Source organism: Vicugna pacos, chromosome 2, assembly GCF_048564905.1.
Source record: "Vicugna pacos chromosome 2, VicPac4, whole genome shotgun sequence".
In the NCBI taxonomy this organism is placed as follows: Eukaryota; Metazoa; Chordata; class Mammalia; order Artiodactyla; family Camelidae; genus Vicugna; species Vicugna pacos.
The window spans coordinates 56,290,193-56,308,057 of record NC_132988.1 but is presented as its reverse complement, the minus strand read 5'-3'; the positions used below and the strand labels follow the sequence as shown (position 1 = coordinate 56,308,057).

The window sequence follows — 17,865 nt, the reverse complement described above, 5'->3', positions numbered from 1 at the left end:
CAGACCTAAGCACTGAGCATTATGGAGATAAAAAGAGGACTGCCCACTTAGCCTGGGAGGAGGGAGAATCCTGAGATGTTTTCAGGGTAGGATTCACCCAGCTTGTGTTCTATGAAGTGAGGATTGGAGGATATTGACCTTTGGAGAAAGATAAGAGACATCAAAGGATGCTCCCACAACTGTCTCACCTGCATACTTAAAGCAGTCAGCCAAAGGAAGAAACAAAATAAAGCTGGAGAGATAAGAACAAGCAAGTCTGAGGCGGTGGGGCCAGGAGAGGTTAGGAAAGGCCAGGTTGTTGTTGATTATTGAGAAACCATCAAAAAATCTGCCCTGGGTTTTGGGCAGGGGAGTGAAAGTGACAATAGCTTGCCCTGATCATTCCTTCTGAAGAACAAACTGGTACTTCCCGTAGTACATGCGAGTGCTCAGCGTCTCCTTAAAGGAAGGTCTACAAACACCAATGATTAAAGATTTACCCAGTTATGAAATAAAACTCCCAAGGAACTGTTAGGAAGTGCTTCTTAACACTTGTTCTTACGTTAAACTCTCATCATCCTAACAGTCGAAGCATAGTGCTGTGCTGGGATATGGACAGAACATTTCGTAAGATTCCTTCATGATTAATTATAAGCAAAGGGCAATCAAAATACTTTTCTCTTTATTTTTAGGAAAAACTGGTAACAAGGCACTTTTAAAAATCAGAGAAAATTTAAATCTTGAAGATGGATTTGCTTTTCATAGCTGGGTTGATACCTCATTTTTTATTTTATATTGCATTTTTCCTTCAGAGAGGAAATAATGTAACTTTCAATCACTTTTTTTGACCTTGGATATCTCTTGGTGTTTACATTTTTTAAATATTATTTCTAATTTTTTGAAAAATAAACACCATTGGTAATTAACTGTAAGAATAGTGGTTCTGGCAAGTTATGTGTAAGAGTGCAATAGAGCTTATCAAACATTTCTATAATCCATTTTAAAATCTATATAGAAAGAACATGATTGCCTTAGAAGAAGAAAGTGTTAGTATAAACACACATTCACAGACAATTATTGATGTATTTGTCATGTTAATGAACTGCAATGTGTGTGAATACCTATACAATTTTGTACAGATCCTTGACCATTGTAGAGTTTAGGAATAGTGCTGTTTCCTCTCATTTTTAATTTACTGAATCTCCATAGACACAAACTTACACACAGATGGCTGCTTCCCTTTTTTTTTGCACCTATGACACTCATCTTTTATGTAAGATCAAGTTGATATTTCTCCATCTGAATAACCAGAATGCAAAAACTTGACATATTCAGAAAATGTATTATTCAGTTTGCCCTTCCAATCTTAAGCCCTCAGATCCTTACCGCCTTGGAAAGAAATAAGGACCAGTGATTTTCTAAGGTCTGACACTAACAGCCTTGCCACTGTAGAAGCTTCTCTTTTTTTAATCTTCTCTTTTACACCTAAATAAGCTGAAAAAGCAATTGAGGCATACAATCAGACAAGACTTCATTCTCAGTGGCAAAATTGCCCAGGAAATGAAGAAAGAAACTTTCTGCTTAATAAATAACCTGGGAAACCAGCCGTCTATGACATGAACAGAAGCAGCTGAGCTGACGATTTTCTCGTCATTCTTGACAGTTGGCATCAGTAGTTCTAATGATTACTGTCTAATATCTTTTCAGATTTCAAACCTTTACATATATGACACAGTGCTTCTGCTTGCTAATGCTTTTCACAAGAAGCTGGAGGACCGGAAGTGGCACAGCATGGCCAGCTTGTCATGTATCAGGAAGAACTCCAAGCCCTGGCAGGGCGGGCGCTCCATGCTGGAGACCATCAAGAAGGTATCTTCTGACTTGCGTTTCACTATTCCTAATTTTCATGTGGAGAAGAACAATTAATCATTGTTTGATGAGATATCACTTAGAAAGGATTGTTTTTTTCACCAATATTGCTGCCTGTTCAAAGCACAAAACAGTGTAATGGATAAATGAAATATTAAAAAAAAAAAAAAGGCCAGAAATTCATAAAGGTCTATGAAACAGGGAGCCCTTATTTATTCTACGGAAATTTTATGCAAGTAAAAAACTAATGGTTGACATATTTTAAATCACCTTCATTATATCATTAGGGTTAGAAATGCTCATATTATTTTGGTGCCTGTCACAAAGTGCAAAAAGCTGTTTTTTTTTTTTCTTTAAATGACATCATCCACTGAAAAAGAATAAGCACTAGATATAGCTGTTTTTCAGTTAGATGATACATGGTAAGACATTGGATGTGATGGTCTTTACTTCGTCTTGCAGTTAAGATAAAATTCATATACAGTTAAGATTTTGCAGCATTTATGAACTATTTGAATACTTGATGGCATTCTTCTTTACCATCAGTGCGGTATTTAGCCTGACTATGACCTGCTTTGGCTCAGCTACCTAACTCCATTGCCAGGAGACAGTTTACATTGCTTAGCTCCTCTCAAAGGCATAAGCATCCTGCAGTTTATTAGCCTCTTTGTCATGTCATCCTTGCTGGCATTTTCCATTTGTCTCACACAGCTTCTCGGATTTAAAATGAAATGATTAATAAAACAAACAAATTTCTCCTGTATCCTTTACACAAAGGAGACAGCCATTTAGAAGTTTATATTCTCCATTTTGTGCATCTTTATTCTTTCCACATGCATTTGCCTTTTTTCTCCTGAAACAATAAGAGAAATAGCTAGTCAAATGAAATATGAATGTATTTAGAAAAGCCAGAGAGAAATCTAGAAATTAAAGTTAGAAGAGGACTGGATGTACAAAAACCAGGAAGTGAAGGGAAAAAAAATGTTTCAAATAGAGGAAAGGCTATATCTTCCTCTTGGTACTGTGTCTTCCTTGCAGAAGAATCACTTTAATGAGAATTTAGGCTCTTATCAATAGAAGTGCTGAAGAATTAAATGTATTGAATATATTAGCAGAGAAGGATTTTTCAACTGAAAAGTGAATAAGTCAAATCTAAACTCAAGGAGTTGCCAGACTCACCCAGCTCTATCTCTGTAGAGAGTTGGCAGGTATGAATCCAAGGGAGGTTGTTGAACATGGTTCTGATCCGGCCAATTTATTAATTCATGGTTTGGCTCGGGTGCAGGAGCCTGAATATATTCATTCTTCTGAAGCTGTCTCACAAAGACAGAATAATATTTTGGGATGTTGCTTAGGAGACACTTATTTAGTGAAAATATCAGTAGGAGGGAAAGAGAGACACTGTAATATGTAGGTATTTCTCATGAAGCAATTCAAGATGTAAAATGTTACTGCTAGAAAATTTATAATCAAAACAATGATTTAATATAATAATTATGAAATTTCATTTTGGGGGAATATTTGCATAATTTCCCCAGTAAGTTTTCAACCCAGTGGCACTTTTGAAAGGAATATATTTCATTCTGTGTTTCTGGAGACTAAGTTTGAATGATATCTATAATTGTAAATGTTTAATTTCATTATTTTTCGTCCACATTTCTAATTGGCCTTAAAAAGTGGAGTTTCATTTTTCCAATCGTATTACCTTACTTTGCCTAAGACAAGTGCTTTGGTTGTCCCATTCAGATACAGGGCTGATAATACAGCAAGAGAATCTGAGAGAGGTTTACTACTCACACAGGGACTCCTGGGGAGAGCAGCGGGCGAGAGCAGCGGGCACACTCAGGTCCAGGCTGGCTCCAGCTAAGCTGTGTGGGTGGGCTGGACACTTGTAGTGGTTAAGGGATGGGGCTAAGGAAAGTTTCCATTTATGTGCGCTGGAGATTTTCGAGACTTAAATTTCCCACAGATGTCAAAGAAGGAGGTGCAGGATGGGCTTTCTTCATCAGCCTGTCTGGATGTGGAGCCAAAGAGGAAAGGGAAGGCAAAGCTTAAAAAGAAGTCAGCAGCCAAACATCACAAATGAGGTCAGGCTCTTTATTACAATGGGAATATTCTAGTGATAAAAATTTTAATTATGTTCAAGTAAGAACTGCACACCTACATTAAGGGCATCCTGTATACACTTTACAAAGCCTATGTACTAATGCAAGGAGTACAAAGAATTAAAAGAATGAATGTCTGTTCTTTAGTTAATTTATATTCTTATCAGGTGGATGAGACGGAAGAGTTAAAAAGCACTGCAGTTGGTGTAAGTGCTGTAAATGTCCAGTAAAGGAGGAGGACGAGGGGACTCCAGTGTGGCAACTGTGTAATTTATTTTATGAATTGGTAGAATGGGTGCCTCCATATTTCTCTTCTTTTTTCAAAAATGGGAGGTTAATTCTCAAATGTCCATTTCCCCCAGATGTTATCAGCACCTCCAAGCAGTTGTTATTTACATGGATTTTATAAATTATTTTTGAGAAAATTATAATTTTTAAAATATTGAGCCTTCCCATTCATGGATATGGTATCTATCCATATAGTCAACTTTTTATAACCCTCAGTAAAGATTTATAGTGCTCTTTATACATCTTTTCATTGTAGTTGTTCTTTAAATTTTATAGGGTTTTGTGTCCTGTGTGCATGTGTCAGTGCATGCTATCATGAATAGGATAAGCTTCCATTATCTTTTTAAACTAGCCATTGTAGGTACATGAGGAAGTTGTCGGATGTTTGATGTCTTTTGTGACTGACCTGCTCAACTTTTGATACTTAGCTCTGGATTCTTACTTGTTTCTTTGTAGTTTAATCGCTTGTGTTTTTTCAAGTAGGTATTGATATCATCTTCAAATAAAATGAACAATTAATCCTAATACTTTTTACCTTTTTAAAACTTTAAAAAAAAACTTTTCTGGAGGCATTTGGGAGCATAACCTGCTGGGTGCACCTGGAGCCCTGCGGGCTTTAGGGTCGGCCACCTTCCCCTGCTCCAAGTGGGAAAGCCAGGTCATCTCCATGTCAGAGACAGTGAAACCAGGATTCTGCCTCTATGGGAGAGCTGCAGGCTGTGCTGACCAGGCCCGGAGCTGACCTGCAGAGCCCTGCTACGCAGGGCACATTATTTTCCATCTCTCTTTTGACACCTTCTTCAATGATTCTTCTTGATTTTCTTTTTAGTTCAGCACTGACATATGGCACTCCCAGCCCGTGTAGAGAGGGAACCCCAAGCTGTGGTGTTAGGGACACAGCCATGAGGCACAGGCCTGACCTGGGGTCTGCAGGGAAAGATCTGCAGGTGGATTTGCAGTATGAGCCAGCAACAGAAGATACAGTGGCCAGTGAGCAGTTTCTAAGCCAAAAACTTGTGATTTGAGGAATAGATGTAAATATGGCCACCTGCAAAGAAAATTTTCAGAGATGTCTTTAGCATTTTCTTGACCCTCTGACTAAAGAATAAAATGTTGCCATAGATACTGCTGAGTCTCTGTACATGCAACTGCTTGGGGAAACTAATGTTATTGAAGAGCCATTTTTAAATGTAAACTGTAAACGCATAAAGTCATGTGACAAAAATTGGTACAGACAGCGCATCTGCTTCCCACAGGAAGTTAGCCCAGCTTTTACCATGGCTGTCAGTGAGATCTGACTCAGTCTTTGAATAGCAGATTCGATTAGGACCATTCAATGTGTTGAAGGCAAAGAATATGAGAAACCCGAATCTAGAAGACATCAGTCAGCTCATCACCATCAGTGGCATGGTGATCAGATGTCACGGCTGATTCCAGAGAGGCATGGGGCCTTCCTCCGGTGCCAGGTGTGCACCCACACTGTCCTAGTGTAGATGGACCCGGTCAGATCACTGAGCCCTGCACGTGCTCGAGCTGCCACGCCACCATGGGTGCTGGCCATGACTGCCTGGTGTTCTCTGACAAGCAAGAGTGTCCTGAAAACATGCCTGCAGGGCAGATGCCTCGCACTGTCATCCTTTTTGCTCACAATGATATTGTTGACAAGGTTCAACTTGGGGACAGAGTGAACATTACAGGCATCTCTCCAGCTATTCCTACTGAATCATTCCAAGGGTGAATACTGTGAGGTCTGTCTGCAAAACCCTCATTGATACCATTCACTATCGGAAAATGGATGCGAAGCATCTGCACAAAGAAGGAGATGAAGAAGCAGAACAGAAACTTTTTCAGAGAAGCATGTGGGATTGCCTAAGGAACTTTCCAGAATACCAGACATTTGTGAGAAGCTTGCTTCAGCTTCAGCTCCAAGCACTTAAGAACAGTTAAATTTCAAAAGGGGAATCTTGCATCAGCTTTTCTGGGGAACAGGGGAAGATTTTAGTCACACAGGAAGGGACAGATTTCACGCTGAGATCTACATCCTGCTGTGCGGTGACCCTGGGACCAGCAAGCCCCAGCTGCTGTAGTATGTGTACAGCCCGGTTTCCTGGGGCCAGGACACACCTGGGAGGGGCTCCAGCTCAGTGGACTTAATAGTACATGCAGTGAAAGGCCCGGGAGGAGGCAGCTGGTCCTGCAGACAGGGCCCTGGTCCTTAGTGACGGTGGCATCTGCTGTACTGATACTTGAGAAAGTGAATGAAAGTACAAGATCCGTATTGCTTGAAGTCATGGAACAGGTGACTCTGCTCACCACAAAGGCTGGGATTGTCTGCCAGCTCAGTGCACACACATGTATGTATCCTGGCAGTAGCAAATCCTATTGAGTCTCAGTGTAATGCTAAAAACACAAAACCAAAAATCTAACAGTAAAAACGTCCAGCTACCTCACACGTTATTATCAAGGTTCGGTTTGTGCCTCCTCATGCTAGACCCATGGGATGAAGCCCGTGCAGGCATCTGACTCACCACCTCGTGGCTCTGAACTACGAGAGCCAGGAGCACGTGCAAGAGAAGTTCATGGACCTGAAAGTGCTAAAGGATGGTGCTGCTTACTCTCACAGCGCTGTCCTGCCTTGGTTGAGCCCGGAAGCCAGCCAGGCTCTCACTGAAGACACGAGGAAGGTCAGTCGTAGCTGAAGAATGCTTTCTGTACACCCTCAACAGCTGAAGTCGTTCAAATGGCTTAGCAGAAGCCCATGCTAAAGTATGATTTTTCAAATGAAGTTGAAGCAGTTGATGTGGAAGAAGCAAAACACCTGCACAGAGAGGCGGCACAGCAGTCTGCTCCTAACCCCCAGACTGGTGTTGTGGCCTTACTTGTTCTGACTACAGGAACGAGTGCAGCTCCTGAATGGAAAGGAGCTCACTGAAGCATTGATTTTATTGAAGTGTAAAACATCAGCTCTAAAATACTCACAACTTCTTGAAGCTATTTGGGGACAATCTGACATAGCAATTACCAAAGGAGTCTTTCAAGAAGCACCTCGTGCCTTGGTTGATGATGACTTTTTGACCGTGATTGGAAAAGCTGTTGTCTTGCTCTGAAGCTCTGTTAGCAGTGCTGTGTGTTCAGCTGCTCTACACTTGGGCACTGTGCTTGCTTCCACATTTGTGTGGTGTATGGGCCAATGGAAAGAAATTCTTAAAATCATTATTAGGCTCCATAAAAATTTTCTAGCCTGGGTTCAATTTTCTTAGTAAAATGTGTGTTTTTTTTTTTTTAATTTTAAGTAGAAATATGGTGTCAGTTTACAATATATACAGTAGGGATAACTTTCTTGACGTGCCTTTTGTTAGCACCAGGACTTTGAATTCCTATCTCTATAGGAGAAGGATGTTAGTCCTTTTCAAAGATGGCAGTCTGGGAGATGGTTTTTGTGCTAAACTCCCTGATAGCAATCAGCCATGTGTTTGGGGTTTTTACACTGTGAGATAAGACTTAGCCAGAGCCTCTTCCCCTGTTACAGCACCCAACGTCATTCCTTCCAGAGACTTCTCTCATGGCTACTATAAGATGAGAAATAAGAGATTGGAAATGATTAGGTTCTAAGTTAAATTCTGCCGCTTTATCCTAATATGCAAAACTTTCTTCCCAACTAAATGATAGAAATAATTTTTAAAAATAATAAGATAAAACTTTTATTGGCTAGCTGCTCTAGCTTCCACTTCCAAACTTGTGTAATTTTGATAATCAATGCCATTTTGGTTTAATAAAAATGCCACAGTGTTCTGCTGTTAAGTATATCAAGAGTATTATTTGAGAAACATTTTTTTTATTGTGTAAAGACTGTGTCCTATTTTTGTTTTTCTATTTTTTGTACTTAAAACTTTTGTTTATTAGTTGTTCATGCAGTTTTAGAATGGGAAGGTAAAATAAAGTTAATCTAACCTATTTTTCACAATTTTGAGGTGGAGAAAACTGAGTCTCAGAAAAATTAAATGACTTATGAAGCATTGGTTACACAGGAAATTAGTTTTAAATTCCAAGTTTTCTGGCTTCCAGTTCTGTGTTCTGTGTACCATACCATTTATCCTTTTTATTATTCATGGCAGTGGTGTTTATCCACTACTGTCAAAATCACTTGGCTAAAGAAAACACACACACACACCAAGAAGTCAAGGGTAAATGTACCATGTGTCAATATTATATAAACAACACCTTAGTTTTAATATGGCTTCCTCAAATTCTTTGAAGTTGGGAGTGTGCATCGGTGAATCTGCAAGAGAACTATTTCAAAGGCATAGACTGCATTTTTAACAATTCTTGTGGCAAAAAGTTTTTTTTCACCCATATGCATTCTTTAGCTCATTATGAGGAGCTACACTTAATTGTAAAGTATATATTACTTAGTGGTAATATGTGTTTTGGTAAGGAGTTTTCATACTGTATAATTTAAATGTGTTGTGTTATGTACACTGCAGGAAGCTTCCAAACCTTTTACATAAAATAAGTAAAACAAATACAAGCTGAACTGCTCTGGAAGAGAGTGAGAGAGGATCTCCAAAGATGGACTCCCACAACAATCCATTCTCAGAACCAGAATCTGAACATTTCCCTGAAACATTTAGAACTCAGTTTAATCCATATAGACCGACCATCTTTCTTACAGAATGTGGAATGGTATAAGACCCATGCAACATGGGCGGGCTATTTTTATTTACAGAGTTGCTCTGTGATTACATGGCATTTTCTATTTTTTCTTACTGTTAATATTGAAGTGATTTCTAAGGGTACACTTTATTTATTCATACATTCATCACTCTTTGAACAGATATTTATCAAATACCTGTAAATGTGGAATGTATCATTCAAACTCTTTGTGTGATTTTCTAAAAAAGGAATTTAGAGCCTAGGCGTGAGTATTGGCTAAGTGTATAAAAAGCTGTACTCTAAGGTGAGAGACAACAGAGGGCCCCCAAAATGGGTAAATGTAGTAGAAGTGGGATTCTGTGGACTCTTGAAAGAGTATTTCCAAGATTACTCTGTGGTACACATTCAGATCCCCGCTCTGTGGCTGAGACATTCCTTCTTGGGAGAGCACACAGCTGAGCCCCTGTCCAGAAACTGCCCTGGGCAGACAGGAGCTGCTCCACTCTCTTTCTGAAAGAGCGTGCACCCATTGACTGGTCATCGCAGAACTTGGAAGGTCTGAGTGCCTAACCTCCACTTGGGTTAACTATGAAGAATTATTGTACCTACAGATGAGCCCATGGGTCCATCAGAGCTGCTGTTGTATTGCATTGCATTTTCACCTCCCCTCCGTCCAGTCCCTCTTCTCTCACTCCCTTGCAGATACTTTTCTTAGGAGCACTTCAAGTAACCCTCCTGCACACCAGCAGATCTCCATTTCAGAGCTGTTTTCTGGGGAAACTGACCCAAAATTGAGAAAACAGATTAGAAAAATTTGCATGAAACTGATAACATCTGAACTTGAATATTAACTGATTTGAGATATGTAAAGCAATGGGGAAGAGGATGTTTCAGGTGGTGGAACCACTCTACCTGACGTATCTATTGAAATAAATCATATGGACACTGACAAAGATTGATTAATTTACCAGGATGCACAGAATACATGGAAAGAATAGTTCAGACTGGAAAAAGATTGAGGAAAGGAATTTAGTTTGTAGGTAAATGGAAGACCCTAAAGAGTTTGGGGACATAGGTATGACAAAACCAGAGCTAAGTTTTAGAAAGAATGTGCTTACACCTTTTATTTAATAAAAAAACTAAGAAAATATTACACTCTAAATACATGATTACACATAAAAGCACAGACATTTTCTATGTATTCAGTATGAGTAAGCCAAACAGGATTTGATAGATCCTTAAATCACATATTTCCACATTGATTTAATTGATCAATTTCTGCTAAATACTTTGTGGTATTATTTCCAATACCTAATATGGGAAAATAGAATATATCAGCATTTGTGGCAGTATCTCAGAATGTTTAGCACCAATACATTTTCTCAAATTGATAAGTGTTGATATATATTATGTCTAAAAGAGATACATTGATACATGTTGATATCTAAAAAAGTGTTCTTTGGCAAAAATATTGAAATTACTCTAATTCTTATATGGTAACATATTCATTCAACAAATATTTATTGAATTCTGCCATATGCTGCACTGTGAGATCACAGAATAAGGAAGGAAAATAGAAATATCAAAAATAATTATAAATGTAATTTCTTCTACAAAAGGGGAAACACCAGCTGTTCTGAAAATATGTGACTGGAGGACCTACTTAGGCTTAGGAGTGACAGTTAAGTAGAAATATTTAAGATGCCTAGGCATTAGCCAGAAAAAGAAAGGAAGAGCATTTCATGAATAGGAAGGGAAGAATGGTGCAAGGGCAATAGAATGTTAGCAGGCTTGGAGGCAAGAGAGTTTGGCACATTTAAGCATCTGAAATAAGACTTGCGTAGCTAGAATAGAGACAGCATAGGAGCATTGTTCCTCATTAGCTAAAAGAAGTAGACAGGGAAAAGATTATGAAGGGGTTTGTAAACCATGTTAAAGTTCGTAAACTTATTTGAGGGGTAAGGTTAAGCCACTGGGTTATTTTAAACAGGAGGGTGACAAAACCAGGTTACTCAGTGGCTACCAATTGGAGAATCCATTCTGCAACTGCCATTGGACCAGGACAGATTACATAAGACAATTATCAATTAAAAAGCTGAAGCTTAAATTCAGAGGTACCCTGGGCAATGATATGGGTTATAGAAACAGGTAGAAGTACATGTCTTTGAGAGATGTTTAGGTGATTGAAAAAAGATTTGGTGATTTAACATGAATATGTGAGGAAGAAGAAGAAAATGGTGTCTAGGTTCCTGGCTTGGGAAAAAATAACTAATACGTTTGAATTTTCATTGTTGGAGTTGTTTTTCTATTTTTTTTTAATTTACAATATTATAATAGTTTCAGGTATACAGCATAGTGATTCAATATTTTAATAGATTATACTCCACTTATAGTTATTAAAAATTATGGCTATATTTCCCTGTGCTGTATAATATGTCATTTTTCCTTATGTATTTTATACATAGTAGTCTTTATCTCTTAATTTCATACCATTATCTTGCCCTTCCCAACTTCCCTTTCTCCACAGGTATCCACTAGTTTGTTTTCTATATCTGTTTTATTATATGCATTTGTTTAATATTTTTTAGATTCCACATATAAGTGGTAACATACAATATTTCTCTTCCTATGTCTAACTTAGTTCACTAAGTATAATACTCTCCAAGCTCATATTGTTTCAAATGGTTAAATTTCATTCTTTGTTATGGCTGAATAATATTCCATTGTATACATGTATACCACATTTTCTTTATCCATTGATATGTTGATGGATACTTGAGTGGCTTCCATGTCTTGACATCTGTAAATAATGCTGCTTGGAACATTGGGGTCCATGTATCTTTTCAATTTACTGGGTTTTTTTTTCTTGAATATATGCTCAGGAGTGGAATTGCTGGATTATTTATTAGTCCTATTTTTAGATTTTTGAGGAATCTCTGTAATATTTTCCACAGTGGCTGTAATAATGTACATTCCCACTAACAATGGACAAGGATTCCCTTTCTCCACATCCTCACCAACATTTGTTATAGACTTTTAAATGATAGCCATTCTGACAAGTGTGAAGTGATACCTCATTGTGATTTGGATTTGCATTTCTCTGATGATGATTAGCAATGTTGATCAAATTTGGTTGCCTTTTATTTATTTTTCTTGTCTGCTGTGTCTATGACTTCTAATACTTGTTAAATATAAGTGGCAAGACTGGGCATCCTTATCTTGTTTCTGATTTTAGAGAAAAGACTTTCAGCTTTTCCCTGCTGAGTAGGATGTTAGCTGTGAACTTGTCATAAATGGCCTTTATTATGTTGAGATATATTATCTGTATTTAAACTTTGATGAGAGTTTTTATCATGAATGGATGTTAAGTTTTGTCAAATGCTTTTTCTGATCTACTGAAATGATCATGTGATTTTTATCATTCTTTTTGTTAATGTGGTGTATCACATTGACTTACAAATATTGAACCATTCTAGTGTCCCTGGAATAAATCCCACTTGATCATGGTGTATGATCTTTTTTATATGTTGTTGGATTAAGTTTACCAATAATGTGTTGAGGACTTTTGCATCTATAGTCACCAAAGATACTGACCTATAATTTTCTTCTTTCCCTTTTTTTTTTCCTTAAATATCTGTGTCTGATTTTGGTATCAGGGTAATGGTGCCCTTGTGGAATGAATTTGGGAATGTCCTTTCTCTTCGATTTTTTGAAATAGTTTAGATGGGTAGGTATTAGCTCTTCTTCATATGTTTGACAGAATTCCCCTGTGAAGCCATCGAGTCCTGGACTTTTGTTTGCTGGTAGCTTTTTTTTTTTAATTACTAATTCAATTTCACTAATAACGCATTTGGTCTGTTCACATTGTCTGTTTCTTCCTGACTCAGTTTTGGCAGGTTGTATGTTTCTAGAAATGTATCTGTTTCTTCTAGATTGTCCAATTTGTTGGCATATAACTGTTCATAGTATTGTTTTTTTTTTATATTCCTGTGATATTGATTGTTATTTTTCTTCTTTAATTTCTTATTTTGTTTACTTGGGTCCTCTCTCTTTTCTTCTTGAAGAACTTGGCTAAAATTTCATCAGTTTGGTTTATCTTTTTTAATAACCAGCTCCTGGTTTCATTGATCTTCTCTCTCTCTCTCTCTCTCTCTCTCCCAGTTTTATTTGTTCTCTCTCTATTACTTCCTTCCTGCTGCTAACTTTGGGCTTTGCTTATTCTTCTTTTCCTAATCCCTTTACATGGTATGTTAGGTTGTTTGAGGTTTTTCTTGTTTCTTAAAGAAGGCCTGCATTGTTATAAACTACCCTCTTAGACTGCTTTTGGTGCATTCTATAGTTTTTGGAAAGCTATGTTTCCATTTTCATTTGTCTCAAAGTATTTTCTGATTTCCCCTTATACGTAGATAAATGAAAGTTATTACTTTGCTTTTCAGGTTAAGTACTGTGTACCATTTAGAATTTATAAGACATGAGAGAGAGAGAATTTGAGAAAAATAATAGACTTACCAGAAATAGTATTGACTTGGAATATAAGATAGTCCTTTTTAAAAAATGTGTGTAAATAAACTTTTTGTCACAAGAGCTTTTAAAAATGCAGCCAGTGTCCTTGGAATAGTCTTCTTGTGGACTCATCAATGTATACTCCAACTTCAGGGCATTTGAATCATAAAGTAAATAAATTGGTATAAATTTCAGTTTAATTCAGTTCAATATACATTTTTGAGCAATCACCATGATATGCACATGTTATGTTGGATGCAGAGTCTAGAGGAAACAGTATGAGGCACAAGATAGAGGTTTCAGTTCAGGTTCCTTGGATAACTGGATGTCTGGGCCTCAGCTTCTTTTTCTCTAAGATGAAGATAGCGAGATGAAAATGCTAGTAGCTTCCTATTCCTCTCAGTTTGCTTCAAATTCCTATTGTGAATGAATATATGAGTATGTATGTATATTTGTAAATATATGTATATATCAAAATCTATTTGTACATACACATACATATAAATATAATATGGCAATTCAAATTTTCCTAAATATTTCATACTAATTACATTGTTTTTATTTATTTTATTTTTTGGCATATTGTATTCCAGTGTTTACCCATTATATTTCTTTTCTGGGTAGAAAATGTAGTGTTTTCCATCTCTCAGGGATTTTTCTCACAGAAATTAACTTGTGAAACATGAGGACATCAGGACGTACTGCTGAGTCTGGCATCTCCCAGTGTGTTCACTGCCTAGCTGGGCTCATGTTTATTTAACAGGGTGTCCTTAGTTACCAAGCATGTCTGCAGATTGCAAGGAACCTAGGAATATGTATAAGGAAATTAGACAAGTGTCATAAATATTTGATGTTCCATATGATCTTCCAGAAGTATCTCTAAATTACTTTGCTGGTTCAAACATAGGGAAAAATCCTTAGCCTCATAAGGGGAGTGAAATAAATTCTTAGTAAAATTTTTTCTTCTTTTTCCAAACTTATCTTATCCATAGGGGAACATCAAACTTATGCCTTTGCAGGAACTAATTATCCAGTGGTAAATTATTACTAACCTTTGATCTACTCTTTTTATTTTTCCCTTCTTCTGCTGTATATGTTTGATACCCACTCATATTTCTGTATAGAGTGTGTAGGATGAAATCCAAACCAATTTTACTTGGTATTTTTAAAAAGGTTTACTCTGGGAGTAATTATTACTGTCAGTTTAATGGACATTTAGACATTTTCTGTATGTGTTATTCAAATTATCAATGTCCCATTAGCTTATTTTGTTTAGAATCAGCTGTATCAAGAGATTAAAAAAAAACCCAACTATGCATGCACAAAGATAATGACTGCTCATTACCGGCTGGCCAGCTCACATTTTCACAAAGGCTCAGATTTCAAAGTTGATCTGAGGATAGATGGGAAAAAAAGCTCAGAAAGGTGGGAATATCCCTAGGCAATCAAAAACTGGAGAGGCTAAGTCTGAGTTAGGTAAGAAGGAGCTTCAGTTAAAGAGTCACTGACCTCTCTAGCTCACTTATGTCTACCTGAGGGAAGGTTTCACTGATTACATATACTAACAGCTCATTAAGGATATAACATCAAGAAGACAAATTATGAAGTCAAAAAAGTGAACGAAGTGAGTGGAGGCCACAGTGAACCAAATTCAGGTTCCCTGATTTACGGGGTTTCGTCCTTTGTGCAGTGGGGACTAAGTGGGCCAAGTTGCTCAGTACCACACATGAGCTAGAGAAAGGACACTGGCCCAGAGCGGCTATGTGAGTATCGATGGGGAATGATAATAATACAGTGCCAAGCGGTCTAATGATCAAAACTTTAACATTTTCAGGAGGATAGCATTTTTGCAATGTAGCCCTCATCTTGGTATGCAATATCTTTCCTCTTCTGAGAAATAAAGTACTAAGACAGAAATGTAAGATTCTGTTATAATTGGAGATATTACTGAGGTAGGTGTGTGACTGAGGACAAGAAAAGGTCTTATAAAAAGATTTCTGCATACCAGTAACTTGAACTACATGTAGTAATGTAAGCTATTCTTGTCATTCCGACTTCTCAGTATTTGCCACTTGGAGATATTTATGATAATAAGAGCCACAGTACTTACCCCAATCTTTAAAATCTTAAGTGGTAACTGAAATCCTTGAGATGTTAGTATTGAGCAAACACAAGATCAAATTCACTTACAAGGAAGGATAGTTTACCTGTATCAAGGACAGAAGCAATCAAGAGGCACAGACAAAGGAAAGAGATATTATCAGAAATTCTGTATGAGTCCCCAAGCCCTTTCTTCCCACATTGGGCTTACATGCACATTCTGTCTCTAAAAAAGGTTCTGCAGGCTTACCTCACACAACAGGGATAATTTACATTATGAAATGTCTCTATTTTTGCCCTGGTAAGTATAAAGCTTCAGGACATTTTCCAGGGAGCCGTAAGCCATTAATCCATACATCAGGAGTTTGTTTGCTACAGTAATTCTTTAGCCTGGGACATCCTGCTAAGGGCTTTTATAGATGAGGCTCTTTTTCCTAGTAAAAATTACTAGTCTCTTTACCTGGAGTTCCAGTTGATAAGGGCATTAGACTCATTTACCTCCCTTCTTTTTTTCTCCCCCTGGGCTGCATGCCCCCAACACACACATCAGTAAAAGGGTGAATAAAGGATCCTCGACCAGCTGCTTTAACTCTTTTCTCTTCAAATACTAATCAGTGAAATATAATTGAGTCAAACTTGCAAAAATATTTTCCACAGCCACATAAATATTCAAGCATGTAAAGAAATTTTGCAACCCCCACAAACTTTAGCTGAAAAAAAGGAGCATGCCTATTATTTCTAGTAGAACTAAAAACCTCCCCCAAAATTAAAGAATAAATAATCATATAGATGATGATGATAATGATAGTAATTAAGCTCTCATTATTTATCAAACACTTCTATATTCTTTACTCTGTTGTATTATAAGACAATAATCTTCTGGGGTAATAGGTGCTATTATTTTTCTGATTAAACAGATGTAGAAATTGGGGCACAGAGAAATTAAATGACTTAGCACAGCTAGTAGATTCTGATGCCACTGATCACATCCAGGAAATCTGACTTCAAAATCCATGCTATTGATTGCTAAATCGTATATGAGAAAAATGCAGACATATCAAATTCAAAGATTTTTATTAGTAAAACTGGATAATAAAAGAGAAGCTGGCTTATTAGAAAATAACAGTGGAGGGTCAGTTTTGTTGATTATTGCTGCTACAAAAATGAAATAGATTAAATATTGAAATCAATGAATAAGGAATGATTTGTTTGAATTGCTGATATGAGCTCAGTGTCATGTAATGGGGTACAAGACACAGAGTAAGTAAGAGGTATAGCAGACAGCATAATACCTGCCAAAAAAGACTAGAAGTTGAGTTAGAGGTTATGGCAAGTGAGATATATTTAAATAGCAACATTGTAGAGGTGCTGATTGAAACAGTTTACAAACTGAGATAATTTGTCCAAATATATGTGAGTATCAGGCCAAAATTCTAAATTTGAAATGCTTTAGTATAGAGGTGACTCAGAATGTGATTTTCATTTGTAAAATCCTAACGTAAAGGCTGATAAACTAAACTGAGTAAAGAATGGTAAACAAGAAATAGAGAAATATGACCTACATTGCCATCTGTTGAGGAAATGAACATCTGTCATGTTGAATGAAAGATGAAGCTTGGAAATTCCCAATGAATCTCAACAGCTAGAACTACTATTCAAGAGCAAAAATAGACTTCAAGCCTAATTTAGATTTTTTTTTTTAATTTGGAAAAGATATTTAAAGGAGGAAAAATAAAGCTCCAATTAGTTAGAACCACAGCTTTAAAGATTTCCAGATTTAATTTTAGATCAAATTACAATGGAATTGTGCTAGAGAAAGAGTATTGTCAAAACTTGTTTCCAGAGTAGATTCTATGCTCTCCAGAAGTATCTTGTTTTTTTGACAAATAGATCCATGCATGTCACAACATATGATGGCAAAATCCTAGCCTGAAATTTAGTCTCAGCTCAAACATACTGTCATTTTGAGTACTCATTTGACCCTTTGGGTCTAAATTTCTTTGTCAGTAAAGTTGGTGAGATTGGATTAAATGATGCTCAAGGTTACTTTCAATTGTACTCCGATCCCTGCTGTGCACCTATTAAAAGTAGCCTGTTAATAATTGTGTGCTTGAAAAAACATTTATTTTATAGGTGAAAACTGTTTCCAGGGCTTCCTATTTTTATTATTATTACTATTATTTTACATCTCCAAAAATCTTAACGTCAGTATATTTTCTCTCCTTTAGGGTGGAGTTAGTGGCTTGACTGGAGAGCTGGAATTTGGAGAAAATGGAGGCAATCCCAATGTCCACTTTGAAATTCTTGGAACCAACTATGGAGAAGAGCTTGGCCGAGGTGTTCGCAAAGTAAGATCAGACATACTGAT

General features: G+C 37.1%; 1 protein-coding gene and 1 pseudogene across 1 annotated transcript in view; both read left to right on the top strand.

The window, feature by feature from the left end:
• GRID2 (glutamate ionotropic receptor delta type subunit 2) overlaps positions 1 to 17,865 on the top strand; it is a 1,264,409-nt gene that overhangs the window by 790,303 nt on the left and 456,241 nt on the right. Inside the window, exons 7-8 of the mRNA XM_072940458.1 lie at positions 1,687 to 1,848; positions 17,726 to 17,845. Of these exons, the coding sequence (XP_072796559.1) occupies positions 1,687 to 1,848; positions 17,726 to 17,845 (282 nt within the window). The remainder of the gene's footprint in view (positions 1 to 1,686; positions 1,849 to 17,725; positions 17,846 to 17,865) is intronic.
• LOC102535105 (DNA replication licensing factor MCM4 pseudogene) lies at positions 3,840 to 7,348 on the top strand (annotated as a pseudogene).